At 44.5% G+C, this 18,398-nt stretch overlaps 2 protein-coding genes across 7 annotated transcripts in view; both read left to right on the forward strand.

Annotated features, from left to right (window-relative positions):
- The first annotated feature begins 2,396 nt into the window (after positions 1 to 2,396).
- Positions 2,397 to 5,548, forward strand: LOC115179419 (C-X-C chemokine receptor type 1). Of its 2 annotated transcripts, none has more exons than XM_029740921.1 (3): positions 2,397 to 2,767; positions 3,282 to 3,372; positions 4,165 to 5,548. In XM_029740921.1, exons 2-3 carry the CDS (start codon positions 3,366 to 3,368, stop codon positions 5,124 to 5,126), a joined length of 969 nt encoding a protein of 322 aa, XP_029596781.1. In that variant the 5' UTR covers positions 2,397 to 2,767; positions 3,282 to 3,365; the 3' UTR covers positions 5,127 to 5,548. The 2 variants fall into 2 exon arrangements, with proteins under 2 accessions (XP_029596781.1, XP_029596780.1); XM_029740920.1 differs by having other exon boundaries at positions 2,401 to 2,767; positions 4,057 to 5,548.
- A 7,538-nt stretch (positions 5,549 to 13,086) lies between these two features.
- The window catches only part of LOC115179645 (tensin), a 210,765-nt gene continuing 205,453 nt past the window's right edge, over positions 13,087 to 18,398 (forward strand). For 2 of the 5 annotated variants that reach the window (XM_029741293.1, XM_029741294.1), the window contains exon 1: positions 13,088 to 13,515. In XM_029741293.1, the coding sequence (XP_029597153.1) occupies positions 13,414 to 13,515 (102 nt within the window). In that variant the 5' untranslated portion in view covers positions 13,088 to 13,413. Of the gene's footprint in view, positions 13,516 to 18,398 lie in introns of all 5 variants that reach the window. The other 3 variants (XM_029741295.1, XM_029741296.1, XM_029741292.1) reach the window with 2 other exon arrangements.

An 18,398-nucleotide genomic window follows, 5' to 3' on the forward strand; every position in this document is an offset into this window, starting at 1 on the left:
AGGTCATACACTATCCCAGGATAAGTGCAACATCAGAGATGACATACAATGGTTCCAGACACTACCACACACATCCCCCAATGCCAAAGGAGGGAGTGACTGGCGCACAGACATTGTGGAGACAAGTAATTGGTTCCCCATTAATCACGCCATCCCTTCACATGGTTTAAGAATAGGTAAAGACACATTCACATATGAAGACAATGTTCCCTCCTGTCCTCTTCCCTTTCTGATATTCTGCATAGCACCAGGGACATGTGAAAGACAAGCCTGACCTCTCCCCTCTCTGGGCCCCAGGTAACTGAGCCCCAGCTGAGGGAAGAAGTGCAACTGCCAGCACCAGAGTCCGAAGGGATACATTCTAATAAAAAGTATATCACATAAGCATATTATGTAGATAAGACATCTTAATTATCTATGTTACACAACTAATTCTGATTCTTCCGCCACAGGATACCAAGGAACTTGAAGCTCTCAACCTGCTCCACTACAGCCCCGTCGATGAGAATGGGGGCATGCTCAGTCCTCCTTTTCCTGTAGTCCACAATCATCTCCTTAGTCTTGGTTACGTTGAGGGATAGGTTTTTATTCTGGCACCATCCGGCCAGGTCTCTGACCTCCTCCCTATAGGCTGTCTCGTCGTTGTCGGTGATCAGGCCTACCACTGTTGTGTCGTCTGCAAACTTAATGATGGTGTTGGAGTCGTGCCTGGCCATGCAGTCGTGGGTGAACAGGGAGTACAGGAGGGAACTGAGCACGCACCCTTGGGGAGCTCCAGTGTTGAGGATCAGTGTGGCAGATGTGTTGCTACCTACCCTCACCACCTTGGGGCGGCCCGTCAGGAAGTCCAGGATCCAGTTGCAGAGGGAGGTGGTTAGTCCCAGGATCCTTAGCTTAGTGATGAGCTTTGAGGGTACTATGGTGTTAAACGCTGAGCTGTAGTCAATGAATAGCATTCTCACAAAAGTGTTCCTTTTGTCCAGGTGGGAAAGGGCAGTGTGGAGTGCAATAGAGATTGCATCATCTGTGATCTGTTTGTGCGGTATGCAAATTGGAGTGGGTCTAGGGTTTCTGGGATAATGGTGTTGATGTGAGCCATTACCAACCTTTCAAAGCACTTCATGGCTACGGACATGAGTGCTAAGGGTCTGTAGTCATTTAGGCAGGTTGCCTTTCTGTTCTTGGGCACAGGGACCATGGTGTTCTGCTTGAAACATGTTGGTATTACAGACTCAATCAGGGACATGTTGAAAATGTCAGTGAAGACACCTGCCAGTTGGTCAGCACATGCCCGGAGCACACGTCCTGGTAATCCGTCTGGCCCCGCAGCCTTGTGTATGTTGCCCTGTTTAAAGGTCTTACTCATGTCGGCTACGGAGAGCATGATCACACAGTTGTCCGGAACAGCTGATGCTCTCATGCATGCCTCAGTGTTGCTTGCCTCGAAGCGAGCATAGAAGTGGTTTAGCTCGTCTGGTAGGCTTGTGTCACTGGGCAGCTCGTGGCTGTGCTTCCCTTTGTAGTCTGTAATAGTTTGCAAGCCCTGCCACATAAGACGAGTGTTGGAGCCGGTGTAGTATGATTCAATCTTAGCCCTGTGTTGACGCTTTGCCTGTTTGATGGTTCGTCGCAGGGCATAGCAGGATTTCTTGTAAACTTCCGGGTTAGATTCCCGCACCTTAAAAGCGGCAGCTCTACCCTTTAGCTCAGTGCGAATTTTGCCTGTAATCCATGGCTTCTGGTTGGGGTATGTACGTACAGTCACTGTGGGGGGGACGTTCTCGATGCACTTATTGATAAAGCCAGTGACTGATGTGGTGTACTCCTCAATGCCATCGGAAGAATCCCGGAACATGTTCCAGTCTGTGATAGCAAAACAGTCCTGTAGTTTAGCATCTGCTTCATCTGACCACTTTTTTATAGACCGAGTCACTGGTGCTTCCTGCTTTAATATTTGCTTGTAAGCAGGTATCAGGAGGATAGAGTTGTGGTCAGATTTACCAAATGGAGGGCGAGGGAGAGCTTTGTATGCGTCTCTGTGTGTGGAGTACAGGTGATCTAGAATTTTTTCCCCTCTGGTTGCACATTTAACATGTTGATAGATATTTGGTAGAACTGATTTAAGTTTCCCTGCATTAAAAAGTATCTGGCCACTAGGAGCGTCGCCTCGGGGTGAGAGGTTTCCTGTTTGCTTATTTCCTTATACAGCTGACTGAGTGCGGTCTTAGTGCCTGCATCTGTCTGTGGTGGTAAATAAACAGCCACGAAAACTATAGCTGAAAAGTCTCTAGGCAAGTAGTGTGGCCTGCAATTTATCACAATATACTCTACTTCAGGCGAGCAAAATCTAGAGACTTCCTTAGATTTCGTGCACCAGCTGTTGCTTACAAATATGCACAGACCGCCCCCCCCCTCGTTTTACCGGAGTGTGCTGTTCTAACTTGCCAGTGCAGAGTATATCCTGCTAGCTGAATATCCATGTCGTCATTCAGCCACGATTCCGTGAAACATAGGATATTACAGTTTTTGATGTCCCGTTGGTAGGATATTCGTGTTTGTACGTCGTCTAATTTATTGTCCAATGATTGCACGTTGGCGAGTAGTATTGACGGTAACGTAAGCTTTCTCACTCGCCTTATCCGGGTCCTGACCAGGCATCCGGCTCTTTGTCCTCTGCACCTGCTTCGCTTCCTCTTGCAAATAACGGGGGTGTTCGGATAATGTGTTGTGCACCCTCCTTGTAGAAAAAATCTTCGTCTAATCCGAGGTGAGTGATCGCTGTTCTGATATCCAGAAGCTCATTTTTTTGCCGTAAGATACGGTTGCAGAAACATATACAAAATAAGTTACAAATAACGCAACAAAAAAAACACATAACAGCACAATTGGTTTGCAGCCCGTAAAACTGCTGCCATTTCTTCCGGCGCCATTTATTTATACTTGGGATATTGCTTTAAAAACAGTAAAAGTTCAAAAATCACTGGAGGATGTCTTTAAGTGAAGATGTCTCTACAAAGACAAGAGCATCAGAAGTTAAAGGCTAGTCTTTCTCTGTCTGTCTCTATCTTACCGTAATATATTTAGTAATGTGCTCTCAGATCCACCAACAGCTGACAGAAAAGGTAACTGGCTAAAAAGTTCCAAACTGCTGTAAAACTTATCTTTTTGATAATTCAATGAAAAAGTGGAGTGTATAACTTTCATTTTTGATCATTGAGGAAGCAGAATTTGAGGCTGACAAATGACGCATGTACAGTGACACAATATTGTTCTCTAAACAGGATGTCTTGACACTTCCATCCCAGCTGTGATGTCTTCAAAACAGTGGCAATTCCCTCTTCATTATCATAGAGCTGGATGCAAAGATGACAGGTGAGAACCTATATAGTTTGTCGAAATTTGGATGGAGGGATGGATTTGGGTGGGTGGATGGATGGATGAGTTTGGGTGGAAGGATGGATGAATTTGGGTTGATGGGTTTGGGTGGATGAATGGATGAAAGGATGGGTTATGGTGGATGGATGGATGGGTTATGGTGGATGGATGGATGGGTTATGGTGGATGGATTTGAGTGGGTGGATGGATGGGTTTGAGGGTGGGTGGATGGATGGGTTTGAGGGTGGGTGGGTGGATGGGTGGATGGATGGGTTTGGGTGGATGGATGGATGGGTTTGGGTGGGTGGGTGGGTGGATGGATGGGTTTGGGTGGGTGGATGGATGGATGGGTGTGGGTGGATGGATGGATGGGTTTGGGTGGGTGGATGGATGGATGGATGGGTTTGGGTGGGTGGATGGATGGATGGATGGGTTTGGGTGGGTTGATGGATGGATGGATGGGTTTGGGTGGGTGGGTGGATGGATGGATGGGTTTGAGTGGGTTGATGGATGGATGGATGGGTTTGGGTGGATGGAGGACGGGATGGATAGATCTATAGAAATAAATGTACAGAATATCTGTTGACTGAATAAGAAGTTTAGATAGAATAACAGTATAAGACTAAGTGATCATATCATAAAAAGATCCCCACTGACTACTGTTTTCCCCATCTCCAACAGAGCTAGAACAATCATACGTCCTGGACTATGATTACAATTCAACCAACGACTCCTATTACTTCAACATCACCTCCTTTGACCTGAACTCTAACACCTTGTTCTGTGCAGCTAAGCCCCTGGGTCCCAGTGCCGTCATATTCCTGTGTGTCCTTCACATCGCCATCTTCCTGTTGGCTGTTCCTGGTAACCTACTTGTGGGTCTCGTGATTGGCTTCAGTCAACAGTCCCTGACCCCATCCGACGTCTTCCTGTTTCACCTGACTGTAGCCGACGGGCTGCTGGCTCTGACCCTGCCCTTCTGGGCTGCTGCCACGCTCCACGGCTGGATCTTTGGTGACTTCCTGTGTAAGTTCCTCAGCCTGGTTATGGAGGCTAGCTTCTACACCAGCATCCTGTTCCTGGTGTGTATCAGTGTCGACCGCTACCTGGTGATCGTTCGCTCTGCCAAGTCCCGTAAGGGCCGCCGAAGGGCCTGCAGCTGGGTTGCCTGCACCTTCACCTGGGCTCTGGGGGGCGCCCTCTCTCTCCCTGCCCTCTTCAACGACGCCTTCAAGCCTCTCGGCGGTGGGCCGACGAGGTGTGCTGAGCGCTTCGACCTCGACAGCGCCACCCACTGGAGGCTCGTTACTCGCGGCCGACGCCACATCCTAGGATTCCTGCTCCCACTAGTAATCATGGTGGCGTGCTACAGCATCACCGTGGCCCGGTTGCTGCAGACGAGCGGCTTCCAGAAGCACAGGGCCATGCGGGTCATCATTGCCGTGGTGTTCGCCTTCCTCCTGTGCTGGACGCCGTTCCACATGACGGTGATCGTCGACACCCTGATGAGGGCCAAGCTGGTGCGCTTCGACTGTGCTGAGAGGAACAGGGTGGACCTGGCCCTCCAGGTCACCCACAGCCTGGCCCTGGTCCACAGCTTTGTTAACCCAGTGCTGTATGCCTTCGTAGGGGAGAAGTTCAGGGGGAACCTGGGTGCCCTGGTCAGGAAGTCACGGGGACCAGAGAGGGGGTCGTCGTCTCGATTTAGCAGGTCCACATCCCAGACCTCAGAAGGGAATGGACTGTTATGATTGATCTGGCAGGTTGTCCCCACATTACTTTGAATCAGGGTTGGGGTCATTTCCATTTCAATTCCACTCAATTCAGGAAGTACTCTAAATTCCAATTCCAATTCTCTTCAATGCTTTTCAATGAGGACATTTTTAAAATCTAAATTGGAGTTTGGTTCACTTTCTGAACTGACTGGAATTGAAATGGTATTAACTCCAACCCTGCTTTGAATAACGTACAAGATTGTCCCTTTGTAACATATTGTAGCCTAACATTCCTTGCCTGACATTGAATATGTGCTGGCACTATCCAGCTGCAGACTCAGATCCTGTATGTATGTGTTCTTTAATGTCCCTCCATATGCTAATGCCCCTGGTGTCTGTACATGTATATAATGCCCTCTGTTGTCTGTTGTATTTGGTAATAAATCCCCTGTGCTGTTGTTGTTTGTCCAAAGCTGCTTGATAAGACACAAGACACATTTCCTCAAAGGGAATAATGACAATAAACTCAACTCTAAATCTTTCAACACTCCAGAGTCAAAAAACAACAGAATTTACCTTCCAGTCAGGGGCCAGCAGATGTATTTTAGGTCTCAGGCAAGCTATCTCACCATACATAGTTCAAAAGGCTATATTTGGCTCCCTTCTAGTGTTTGGTATTAAGAAGGCCCTACAGCCGGTTTATTACCCATATGTTCTATCTGTTATTACCAAACAACTTTTACCCCCATTCACCAGCAGAGGGCAGTCATTACATGGGTCTGAATGGCGATGCCAGCTCTGACTCTGCACCATAGGCCTCCTGATTAGCTAGCTGGTGAAGACAGCCATAATGAGGTCACTACTATTTGAAAGCTGCCCAGAGTATGTCACAGTTATGGTATTGGACCGGTCTTCTGTTTGGATGATGTGGATAGGGAGTGGTGAGAGGGAAGGAAGTAAGGAAGGAAGGAAGGAAGGAAGGAAGGAAGGAAGGAGATTCCTTTTCGGGGCATCATTGTCATTGTGAGTCAGTGTGTTGTGTGAGCGTTGAAGGAATAATCCAATCAAAGCGATATTATTTTAATCATTACTCCACTGTTGATACAGTCCCAAAATGTTTTGCATCTCATCAACCAAACATATTTTATGTACATATTCATATTCATTCCTTTACACTTGTGTGTACAAGGTAGTTGTTGTGGAATTGGTCGATTACTTGTTAGATATTACTGCTTGGTCGGAACAAGAAGCACAAGCATTTCGCTACACTTGCATTAAAACACCTGCATTGACACCTGCTAACCATGTGTATGTGACAAATACATTTGATTTGATTTGATATTTTGAAAACTTGACTGCTGACAGGAAAACATGTTGGGACTGTATCAACAGTGGGCTAATGACAAAAAAAAGACAGCCAAGGAACTCTGTCCCTCCTGTCCTCACTCCCTGTATCTCTCTCGACCTCACCCTCACACAATCTCTCTCTCCTGTATCTCTCTCTACCTCACCCTCACACAATCTCTCTCTCCTGTATCTCTCTCTACCTCACCCTCACACAATCTCTCTCTCCTGTATCTTTCTCTACCTCACCCTCACACAATCTCTCTCTCCTGTATCTCTCTCGACCTCACCCTCACACAATCTCTCTCTCCTGTATCACTCTCTACCTCACCCTCACACAATCTCTCTCTCCTGTATCTCTCTCTACCTCACCCTTACACAATCTCTCTCTCCTGTATCTCTCTCTACCTCACCCTCACACAATCTCTCTCTCCTGTATCTCTCTCTACCTCACCCTTACACAATCTCTCTCTCCTTTATCACTCTCTACCTCACCCTTACACAATCTCTCTCTCCTGTATCTCTCTCTACCTCACCCTTACACAATCTCTCTCTCCTTTATCACTCTCTACCTCACCCTTACACAATCTCTCTCTCCTGTATCTCTCTCTACCTCACCCTTACACAATTTCTCTCACCTTTATCACTCTCTACCTCACCCTTACACAATCTCTCTCTCCTGTATCTCTCTCTACCTCACCCTTACACAATTTCTCTCTCCTTTATCACTCTCTACCTCACCCTTACACAATCTCTCTCTCCTGTATCTCTCTCGACCTCACCCTTACACAATCTCTCTCTGCTGTATCTCTCTCTACCTCACCCTTACACAATCTCTCTCTCCTGTATCTCTCTCTACCTCACCCTTACACAATCTCTCTCTCCTGTATCTCTCTCTACCTCACCCTCACACAATCTCTCTCTCCTGTATCTCTCTCTACCTCACCCTTACACAATCTCTCTCTCCTTTATCACTCTCTACCTCACCCTTACACAATCTCTCTCTCCTGTATCTCTCTCTACCTCACCCTTACACAATCTCTCTCTCCTTTATCACTCTCTACCTCACCCTTACACAATCTCTCTCCTGTATCTCTCTCTACCTCACCCTTACACAATCTCTCTCTCCTGTATCACTCTCTACCTCACCCTTACACACTCTCTCCTGTATCACTCTCTACCTCACCCTCACACAATCTCTCTCTCCTGTATCTCTTTATCACTAAATCCTCCCTACTTTCATCTGTTTCTCTATCTCCTTATCCCTCTTCACATGACCTCCTCTCTCTTCCTGTCTCTCCTTCTCTTTCTCCTCATCCCTCTTCACATGACCTCCTCTCTCTTCCTGTCTCTCCTTCTCTTTCTCCTCATCCCTCTTCACATGACCTCCTCTCTCTTCCTGACTCTCCTTTTTTATCTCCTCATCCCTCTTCACATGACCTCCTCTCTCTTCCTGTCTCTCCTTCTTTCTCCTCATCCCTCTTCACATGACCTCCTCTCTCTTCCTGTCTCTCCTTCTCTATCTCCTCATCCCTCTTCCTGTCTCTCCTTCACTTTCTTTATTGGCTACACCTTTCCCTTCTTCCTCAGTGCACCCTATTCCTGTCCTTCTTCACCCATCTCTTCTACTCTCTCTCTCTTTCATGCTCTTTCTTTTCTCACTCTTCTCCCCTTGGGATGATCACAAAGCCCCGAGCCACCACAGGATATCCCCATGTCAATCTCCGCTGTCCTCAAATGTCCACTTGTAACACTAGCTTGACCCTCACCTATGACCTTCCCACACACCCAGGTCATGGCTCAGGTTAGCCGTAGCTAACCCCAAGGTGCAGATATGATCAGTTTAGTTTGACCTTAGGGTCATAGTGCACTAGGACTGAAAGTACTTGTACCTCTATAAGGTCTTGGCTGAATGGTTTTCAGTGTTTACACAAACTCAGAAAGGTAACCTTAGCACAGTTAAAGAACTGTTTTGGGTATGGAGTTGAGGGTCTGTCCTCGGGGAAGAATGCCTTGTCTTTCAGTTCTTGATCTGGAACTAACTTCTAAAGTTGTTAAAAACTAAAATGTTACAGTTTCTTTCGGAGTGTCAGGAATAACTTCAGGACTGCAGATGAAATTGGAAACAAACAAAACAAATGTCTGTGACAAATCAAATGGAGAGGTGGCCTTCATTGGAGGCTGCAGAGGGGAGAACGGATCATAATAATGACCGGAACAGAGCTAATGGAATGGCATCAAACACCTGGAAACCATGTGTTTGATGTATTTGATACCATTCCACCTATTCCGCTCCAGTCATTAGCACGAGCCCGTCCTCCCCAATTAAGGTGCCACCAACCTCCTGTGGTGGGCTTTCAATAACAACAAAGGCATATCCTCTAGCTTTACTCCAGAACAGCGGTGTGTGTATATTGAATAAAAGGGGATTTGTAGAGAAAGCACAGCCTTATTCTCCACCTTGCACATCTATCAAAACATCTCAGAGTGAGAAACACGCGAGAGAGTACGAGAGACAGAGAGAGACAGAGGGGGGAGGGAGACAAAACAAAAGTTCTTTTGTCGTCCTTTAAAACTAATCTGTATCTCTCTCATCCCCTGTACAAGACTTCTAGTCCAACACTACAGGTTTGGAGCAGGTGGCCACAGTTTCCGCTGTGTATTCCGGAGTATTCCACCTCTACCTCACACACAGTCCTGTAGCGGCCGTTGTGTAATACATCCAAGACAAATTCCTGGGCCTGACCTCTGACCAATATAATTATCAGATAGGGGCCCCCTGGGGGAGGGATGATTCCCACTGACAGAGAGGTTCCTAACCCCAACACAACGACGCAGCACTCATCACCTAAATGCTCCCCAAGGGCTTTAGAGATGCTCTGCCATTTCCTGGTTGCTAAAATTTTAATAGTTCACCTAATAGATTTTCCAGAACCAAAAATATTTTTCAAGTTATTGTACAAAACTGAAATTAAAAGACGCAAATAACAAAACTTAAGAATGGGAAGCATTGAAAGTAGCGCACATAGAACAGACCTACCGCTTCTTAAACTTACTTTCAATGATAATGACAGATCTATAACTAACATTTCTATGTGAATTACGGTTGGGTTGCCTCAAAAGGTACATATCGTTGCTTTAAGGGTGCATTAGGAAGATGTTAAACTAACAGCCTGGAAGGAAAGTCTGTTTCTGTGGCCATTTCACTTGCTTATGGCTGCAAAAGATGGACAATACAATTGAGCAGTGCCAAAATTTACTTTGACACATTTTCAATTAATGAACTAATTGGAAATTCAGAATTAGGCCATGAAAAGATTTGTCCATGACGCAAGCCGTACTAATTTTACACACACTCACAAACACACCTAAAAAAACACAGAAATATGAACCCGCCATGTTCTTTCCCAAGGTGCCAAGGTCTTTGGGTGGCCTCAAGCATGTCATCAGCCCTGGACAGTCTGCTGACAGACCAAACACACTCTGGCCTCTAGGGCAGGATCACCAACTAAATACAGCTGCGGGACAATTTGTTCTTGAGCGGATGGTCAGGGGGCCAGAACATAATTACAAATCATTTGTAGACTGCAAATGGACCCAAACAGATATCATATTTGACTAAAACATAGTCATTTAAAACCTTGCTTAAATTTGTATATGATCACATCTATTATGAGTGGGAATACATAGGAACGGATTTTAACAATGTAAATCACTTCAGCAGATTTGATGGTGTTTTTACAGTCTTTTATGTCCCAAACTTTTTTTTGTGCTCTACGGAGTGTCAGATGTGTGTGTGTGCGTGCGTGTATGTGTGGCACCCTGCTGATGCACCGGACATGCTCCCAGCACAACAGGGTGTCAGATAAACATGAGAGGTGTGTGGCTGAACATGAGTAGATGTCTCTCTGTGTCTCTCTCTCTCTCTCTCTCTCTCTGTGTGTGTGTGTGTGTGTGTGTGTGTGTGTGTGTGTGTGTGTGTGTGTGTGTGTGTGTGTGTGTGTGTGTGTGTGTGTGTGTGTGTATAAACATGAGAAGGTGTGTGTGAGACACCCATTTCACACATGGTACACTCTGCCAGATGCTCCATATTCCTCTTCAACTAGCACAGATGCTTGTTCTCAGCTACTGTAGTCAACGTACAGTTTCATTATCAGTGATTATCACATTAAACGTTAGAGCAAATAAACATGAGAGAAAAGTTGGTTCTTCTCTGTATGAGTGGTGTTCTGGCATTGAACCAGTCCCCCAGAGAGACTGAAAGACCTACAGATATACTACTCCATAACCACTGCATAGCAACCTCATTATGAACCTGATCTTACTCCGGGGATTGGACAGATGTGTTTTATAGGCCTCATTCCAAACACTGTTATTCCAGTTTCTGTTTTTCTGTCATGACCTCACAGTAAAGCACTCTCTCTAAGTCATCATAACTGGGTGTGGGGACAGAATTCCCCCACACCCCTGTGTGAGAGAAAGAGAGAGAGAAAGCGAGAGCGAGAGAGAGAGAAAGAGAGAAAGAGAGAGAGAGAGAGAGAGAGAGAGCATATGTGTGACTGTATGTGATATAATGTTTTGATTCTGTTACTGGTCAGGCTTGACCAATGAGCTGTAAACATGAAAAGTTTTAAGCAGGAGCAGCGAGGGTCCTTCAGCCTATGTATAGGAGAAGGCTCGGTTCCCAACAGAACACTCTATCCTTAACTTCTCCCCCCAGAGAGGTATTATCCAACCCAGCAACGTGATGAGGTCACTTTGATGCAACTGCAACCCCCTCCTCCAACCTGCAAAACAACCATGGGTGGAATTCAATCAAACATGCACTGGGGATGAATCCCAAAGAAACAAACAAGTAGGGCATGTGTTATTACTGTGCAATTATAATTTGACCATGTTGTTTCTTAGTACATACCAGGTCATTTCTGACTCCTAGAAAGGGTAGCTGATATGCCATGATAGGAAAGCCAGAGTAGAGAACCGCAGTTCAAATAATATGGGAATATAAATAAACTAAATTAGAGGAAGTCTTTATTTAAGGACTTCCTTACCAACCTTGAACCAATCAGCACGAGGAAGCCAGCAGAGTAGGTCAAACACACACATGATGTAGGCATATGCTCACATACAGTACACACACATACACACCACATAAAGGAAAACACACACAGACACGCATGCAAACGCTCACACAACCATGTACACACACACATAAACACACACACCACATATAAAGGAAAACATACACACACTCAGTGTCCCATTTTTCATTCCTGAAAAATCTGAGAGTTTCTGTTTTACTGTCATGAGCTCACAGTAAAGCACTCTCCCTAAGTCGTCATAACTGGGTGTGGGGACAGAATTACCCCACACCCCTGTTCAGATGGCTCCAACAGTCTCAGTATTATCTGGCTGTTGCAGTATAAACAACACATTTTTGTATTCATTTTTATTTAACCTTTATTTAACTCGGCAAGTCAGGTAAACTAGGCAAACATGGGATTAGTCTGAAATGGCACCCTACTATATAGTGCACTACTTTTGACCTGGACCAATTGTACGTTACTCTGGATAAGAGTGTCGGCTAAATGACTAAAATGGAGATGAAACATTTCAGACGCAGACATGGAATCATAGAATAATGTTGCAGGTGGTTGTTAATCTCTTATCACACAACTTGGAAAGCTACAAAGGACAATAGAAATATGGCGATTGCCTAGGGTTTATAATTAGATATATTTTTTTCACCTTTATTTAACCAGGTAGGCTAGTTGAGAACAAGTTATCATTGTCACGACTTCCACCGAAGTTGGTTCCTCTCCTTGTTCCGGCGGCGTTCGGCGGTCGGCATCGCCGATCTTCTAGCCATTGTCGATCCACTTTTCATTTTCCATTTGTTTTGTCTTGTTTTCCTACACATCTGGTTTTCATTTCCCTCATTAATTGTTGTGTATTTAACCCTCTGTTCCCCCCATGTCTTTGTGTGGAATTGTTTGTTGTAAGTGCTTGTGCACATGCTTACTGGTGCGTGACGGGTTTTGTACCCATGTTTGTTATTCTTTATGCCGTTGGTTTTGCAATTAAACTGCTCCGGCTATTACCTAGTTCTGCTCTCCTGCGTCTGACTTCCCTTCCACCAGTTACCACCCCTTACAATCATTTACAACTGCGACCTGTCCAAGATAAAGCAAAGCAGTGCGACACAAACAACAACACAGAGTTACACATGGAATAAACAAACATACAGTCAATAATACAATAGAAAAAGTGTATATATGCAGTGTGTGCAAAGGAGATAGGAAAAGGGGGGTAAGGCAATGAATAGGCCATAGTGGCGAAATACAATATAGCAATAAAACACTGGAGTGATAGATGTGCAGAAGATGAATTTGCAAGTAGAGACACTGGGGTGCAAATGAGCAACATAAATAAATAAATACAGTATGGGGATGAAGTACTGTAGTTCATCGATAGTTAAATATTAGGTCAATAATAATATTCATCGTCATCATCATTAATAAACACACGTTTCAAGGCTAAACATATTTTAACACCCATCGATTTGAAGAAAGCATGCCTATATTCCACACGGGGACCAGTCTTTGGAAGGTGTAGTATTGGGGAGGTTATGAGAGGCTGAGGGAGGGAGGAATGAGCAGAGTTGAATTACAAACACATTTTCGGGTGCCTTTGCTCCACTCCATACCAGCGTGGGTTAGGTAAAGGTAGGCGACGGATTTTATCCACCAAATCTCAGCGGGAAAACGGAGTATTTTCTCAATGCGAGACTTATTGAGGAGACTGACTGGAGCACGAGTTGTAGCCTACTCGCGCCTGTCTCACCTGCGTGACTTTTCAGTGTGTCTTTTGGAAACTGCGACCGTAAGCTTTGATTTGAAAAAATAGAGCAGAGCCGCAACACGATATATCGGGACATTGATTTGAATTGAATGGATCATTGTGCGCTGAATTCGTCTATATGGGATGTACTGTGAGTTTGATCTGTTGTGAGGACGAGTTGTTGGTGCCCCTCGGTCGCTATGATGAGAAAGAGAAAGAAGAATCCACAATCTTATCAAAGGTAAGAAAAATAACGAATTTGGCCTGATTTTGGATGATATTCTTGAGTCGTTTAAGTAAAAATAGGTAGTTCGAGTACACGATCTGACTTGACAATGGATCAAAGGGAGGTCTGTATGTTTGGCTTCTGGGCACATTTGCTTTGACGTCTGTTTGTTTACCTGTCAACCATCGTTTCTTATAACACCGTCGACGTCACTGTCACGCAGTCTTCCTATCACCCACGCAACTTTCCTTGTTAGCCTCCATTTGTTTAGAAAGGTTTACCTTAGCTTGAAACTCAAGATAAAATCCACCCTCCTTGTTTACACTGGTAGGCTACTGGACTCTATCATTTCTGTCATGCGCTGAGACAAGAGGCAAATCAGGCAATATGACGCATTTTCAGGTTGGCATATGGCGACTATAAATAGTCTATGCCAATTACCTGCATATTTTTGTGAAAGTAGTTCAAACCCCAAACAGTCAAGCTGTTTTCAAAACCTATGTGTAGAACTCGGCAGACATCCAAGTTGGCAGAACAACTCCACTAGCGGTGTGGGCGTTGCTGGCTGTGCTGGACTGGGGTGGTCTGGTTTGGGGTGTCTGGTCTTTGGCTTGATAACATGAAGAGGGGAAGGGGAGGTACAGCTGGGGTAACAAGATGCTGCTTTGTTTTGGTGGAATGGACAGTGTTATAATCGTCAAAGTCTCTATGGGAAGGAGAGTAGACAAGGAAAGGAGATATATAAAGGAAGTGACTTAATTGTGACACAGGTCCTTACTCATGAGGTTCATGTTGTGAGTTAATTACATTTTTAGATGTCATTCCTGGACAGTGGCTCCTCCTCCTCTTCTCCTCCTCTCCACCTTACACCCTGGCCTGTCAGATCAAAAGCTACCTTTCAACCACCCTCCACCTCCTAACTGGGGTTTATGAAGTGTGTGTGTGTGTGAGAGGGAGACCTCTTTGGTCTTCATACCAAAAAAACTCCTTTGCACCTGGGCTTCAGGTGTGTGTGTGTGTGTGTGTGTGTGTGTGTGTGTGTGTGTGTGTGGAGTGGGTTGGGGAGAGCTGGCCAAGGTGCTGTGTAATAGTATGGTTGACAGATGGACTCAAGGCTAACAGCACACCCTTCACATCAGTCAAGTCAAGTGCTCATTTCATTTACATCGATGAATTCATTGATTTAAAGTCCTCGTCCAGTCTCCTTATCACCTTATTTGACAACTGATTTACTAAACAAAAGGCACATCTCAATAGGTGGTCCAGGTATGTCATGACATGGCAGAAGTGGGCAGGGCCTTAAAAATGATTTACTGAGTTTCATCCCTTCACATCCCACTGGGCACAGACATCAGTTCAACGTCTAGTTTGGATTTACATTTGGTTGAGTTGTCAACTAACGTGAATTCAACCTGAAATCATCTAAAAATGTCATAATGTTATTGGATTTAGGTAAAAAGTTGGGTGAAAAAAAGCCGAAATTCCCTGACGTTGATGACTTTTTTCAAATCCAATCAGTTTTCCATGTTGATTCAACGTTTTCAAATTACATTTTTGTTGTTGAAATGATGTGGAAAGAACCTTGATTCAACCAGTTTTTGCCCAGTGGAATGTTGTGAGGATAAAAACATAAACACATCATCATATACATTTTATCAGACACTCTTATCCAGAGCTACTTACAGGACCAATTAGGGTTAAGTACCTTGCTCAAGGGCACATCAACAACTTTTTCACCAAGTTGGCTCAGGGATTTGAACCAGCAACCTTTCGTTACACTTGGGCTCCCAAGTGGCGCAGCGGTCTATAGCACTGCATCTAAGTGCTAGAGGCGTCACTACAGACCTGGTTCGATTCAAAGCTGTATCACAACTGGCCGTGATTGCGAGTCCCATAGGGCGGCGTACAATTGGCCTAGAGTCGTCCGGGTTAAGGCTTGGCCGTGGTAGAACGTCATTGTAAATAAGAATTTGTTCTTAACTGACTTGCCTAGTTAAATAAAGGTTAAATAAAAAATACAGGCCCAACACTCTTAACCTCTAGGTTACCTATCACAGTGCCATCCGTTTTGTCACCAAAGCCCCATATCTACCCACCATTGCGACCTGTACGCTCTCGTTGGTTGGCCCTCGCTTCATAATCGTCGCCAAACCCACTGGCTACAGGTCATCTACAAGACCCTGCTAGGTAAAGCCCCGCCTTATCTCAGCTCACTGGTCACCATAGCAGCACCCACTCGTAGCACGCGCTCCAGCAGGTATATCTCACTGGTCACCCCCAAAGCCAATTCCTCCTTTGGCCGCCTTTCCTTCCAGTTCTCTGCTGCCAATGACTGGAACGAACTGCAAAAATCACTGAAGCTGGAGATTCATATCTCCCTCACCAGCTTTAAGCACCAGCTGTCAGAGCAGCTCACAGATCACTGCACCTGTACATAGCCCATCTGTAAACAGCCCATCTACCTACCTCATCCCCATACTGTATTTATTTATTTATCTTGCTCCTTTGCACCCCAGTATCTCTACTTGCACATTCATCTTCTGCACATCTACCATTCCAGTGTTTAATTGCTATATTGAAATTACTTTGCCACCATGGCCTATTTATTGCCTTATCTTACCTCATTTCACTCACTGTATATAGACTTTTTGTTTTCTTATGTTCTACTGTATTATTGACTGTATGTTTTGTTTATTCCATGTGTAACTCTGTGTTGTTGTATGTGTCGAATTGCTACGCTTTATCTTGGCCAGGTCGCAGTTCCAAATGAGAACTTGTTCTCAACTAGCCTACCTGCTTAAATAAAGGTGAAATAAAATAAAATAAAACCTACTCTTTTTATAAAATGCACACACACACTGTTTATTACATGTCTATGCTATTGTGTCTCCTACAGGAATCCTCCTACTTTATCTCTTAAAGAGATTGAGTGAGAGATAGGTTACATCCCCAAACTACCCTATTCCCTTTATAGTGCACTACCTTTGACCAGGGCCTTGTGGGTCAAAAGTAGTGCACTACCCAGGGAATAGGGTGTCATTTGGGATGCAGAAGGGATCTGGCTGTGTACAGGCTGCTCTCTCTTTCTCTCCGTCTGTCAGCTCAGTGGCAGACCACAGGCCAGTGTTAGACACAGGGTGTCAGTCCATGTTTGGCTGGAGACGAACAGTAGCTTATGACCAGAGCTCCTCACACTGAAAAAGATTCATATCAATACAGGAGGAAGATTCATATCAATACAGGAGAAAGAGTCATATCAATACAGGAGAAAGGGTCATATCAATACAGGAGAGGGAGTCGTATCAATACAGGAGTGGGAGTCATATCAATACAGGAGAAAGAGTCATACCAATACAGGAGAAGGAGACATATCAATACAGGAGAAAGAGTCATATCAATACAGGAGAGGGAGTCATATCAATACAGGAGAAAGAGTCATACCAATACAGGAGAAGGAGACATATCAATACAGGAGAAAGAGTCATATCAATACAGGAGAGGGAGTCATATCAATACAGGAGGAAGAGTCATATCAATACAGGAGAGGGAGTCATATCAATACAGGAGAAATAGTCATCAATACAGGAGAAATAGTCATATCAATACAGGAGAAAGAGTCATATCAATACAGGAGAAAGAGTCATATCAATACAGGAGTGGGAGTCATATCAATACAGGAGAAAGAGTCATATCAATACAGGAGTGGGAGTCATATCAATACAGGAGAAAGAGTCATATTACTACAGGAGAAAGAGTCATATCAATACAGGAGAAAGAGTCATATCAATACAGGAGAAAGAGTCATATCAATACAGGAGAAAGAGTCATATCAATACAGGAGAAAGAGTCATATCAATACAGGAGAGGGAGTCATATCAATACAGGAGAAGGAGTCATATCAATACAGGAGGAAGAGTCATATCAATACAGGAGAAAGAGTCATATCAATACAGGAGAAGGAGTCATATCAATACAGGAGGAAGAGTCATATCAATTAGAGGTCGGCCGATTATGATTTTCCAACGCCGATACCGATTATTGGCGGGCCAAAAAAGCCGATACCGATTAATCAGCCGATTTTTTTAAAATATTTTTTTATTTGTCATAATGACAATTACAACAATACTGAATGAACACTTATTTTAACTTAATATAATACATCAATAAAATCAATTTAGCCTCAAATAAATAATGAAACATGTTCAATTTGGTTTAAATAATGCAGTGTTGGAGAAGAAAGTAAAAGTGCAATATGTGCCATGTAAAAAAGCTAACGTTTAAGTTCCTTGCTCAGAACATGCGAACATATGAAGCTGGTGGTTCCTTTTAACATGAGTCTTCAATATTCCCAGGTAAGATGTTTTAGGTTGTAGTTATTATAGGAATTATTGGACTATTTCTCTCTATACGATTTGTATTTCATATACCTTTGACTATTGGACTATGGGAATATTTGTCGGGACGGAAGGCGTCTTCCTCCACCTCCCCCCTTATTTTAGGCACTTTAGTATTGCCAGTGTAACAGTATAGCTTCCGTCCCTCTCCTCGCTCCTACCTGGGCTCGAACCAGGAACACATCGACAACAGCCACCCTCGAAGCAGCGTTACCCATGTAGAGCAAGGGAAACAACTACTCCAAGTCTCAGAGCGAGTGACGTTTGAAACGCTATTAGCGCGCACCCGGCTAACTAGCTAGCCATTTCACATCGGTTACACCAGCCTAATCTTGGGAGTTGACAGGCTTGAAGTCATAAACAGCGCAATGCATTGCGAAGGGCTGTTTGAAAGAATGCTTACGAGCCTGCTGCTGCCTACCATCACTCAGTCAGACTGCTCTATCAAATCATAGACTTAATTATAACATAATAACACACAGAAATACGAGCCTTAGGTCATTC

Source organism: Salmo trutta, chromosome 39, assembly GCF_901001165.1.
Source record: "Salmo trutta chromosome 39, fSalTru1.1, whole genome shotgun sequence".
Lineage (NCBI taxonomy): Eukaryota > Metazoa > Chordata > Actinopteri > Salmoniformes > Salmonidae > Salmo > Salmo trutta.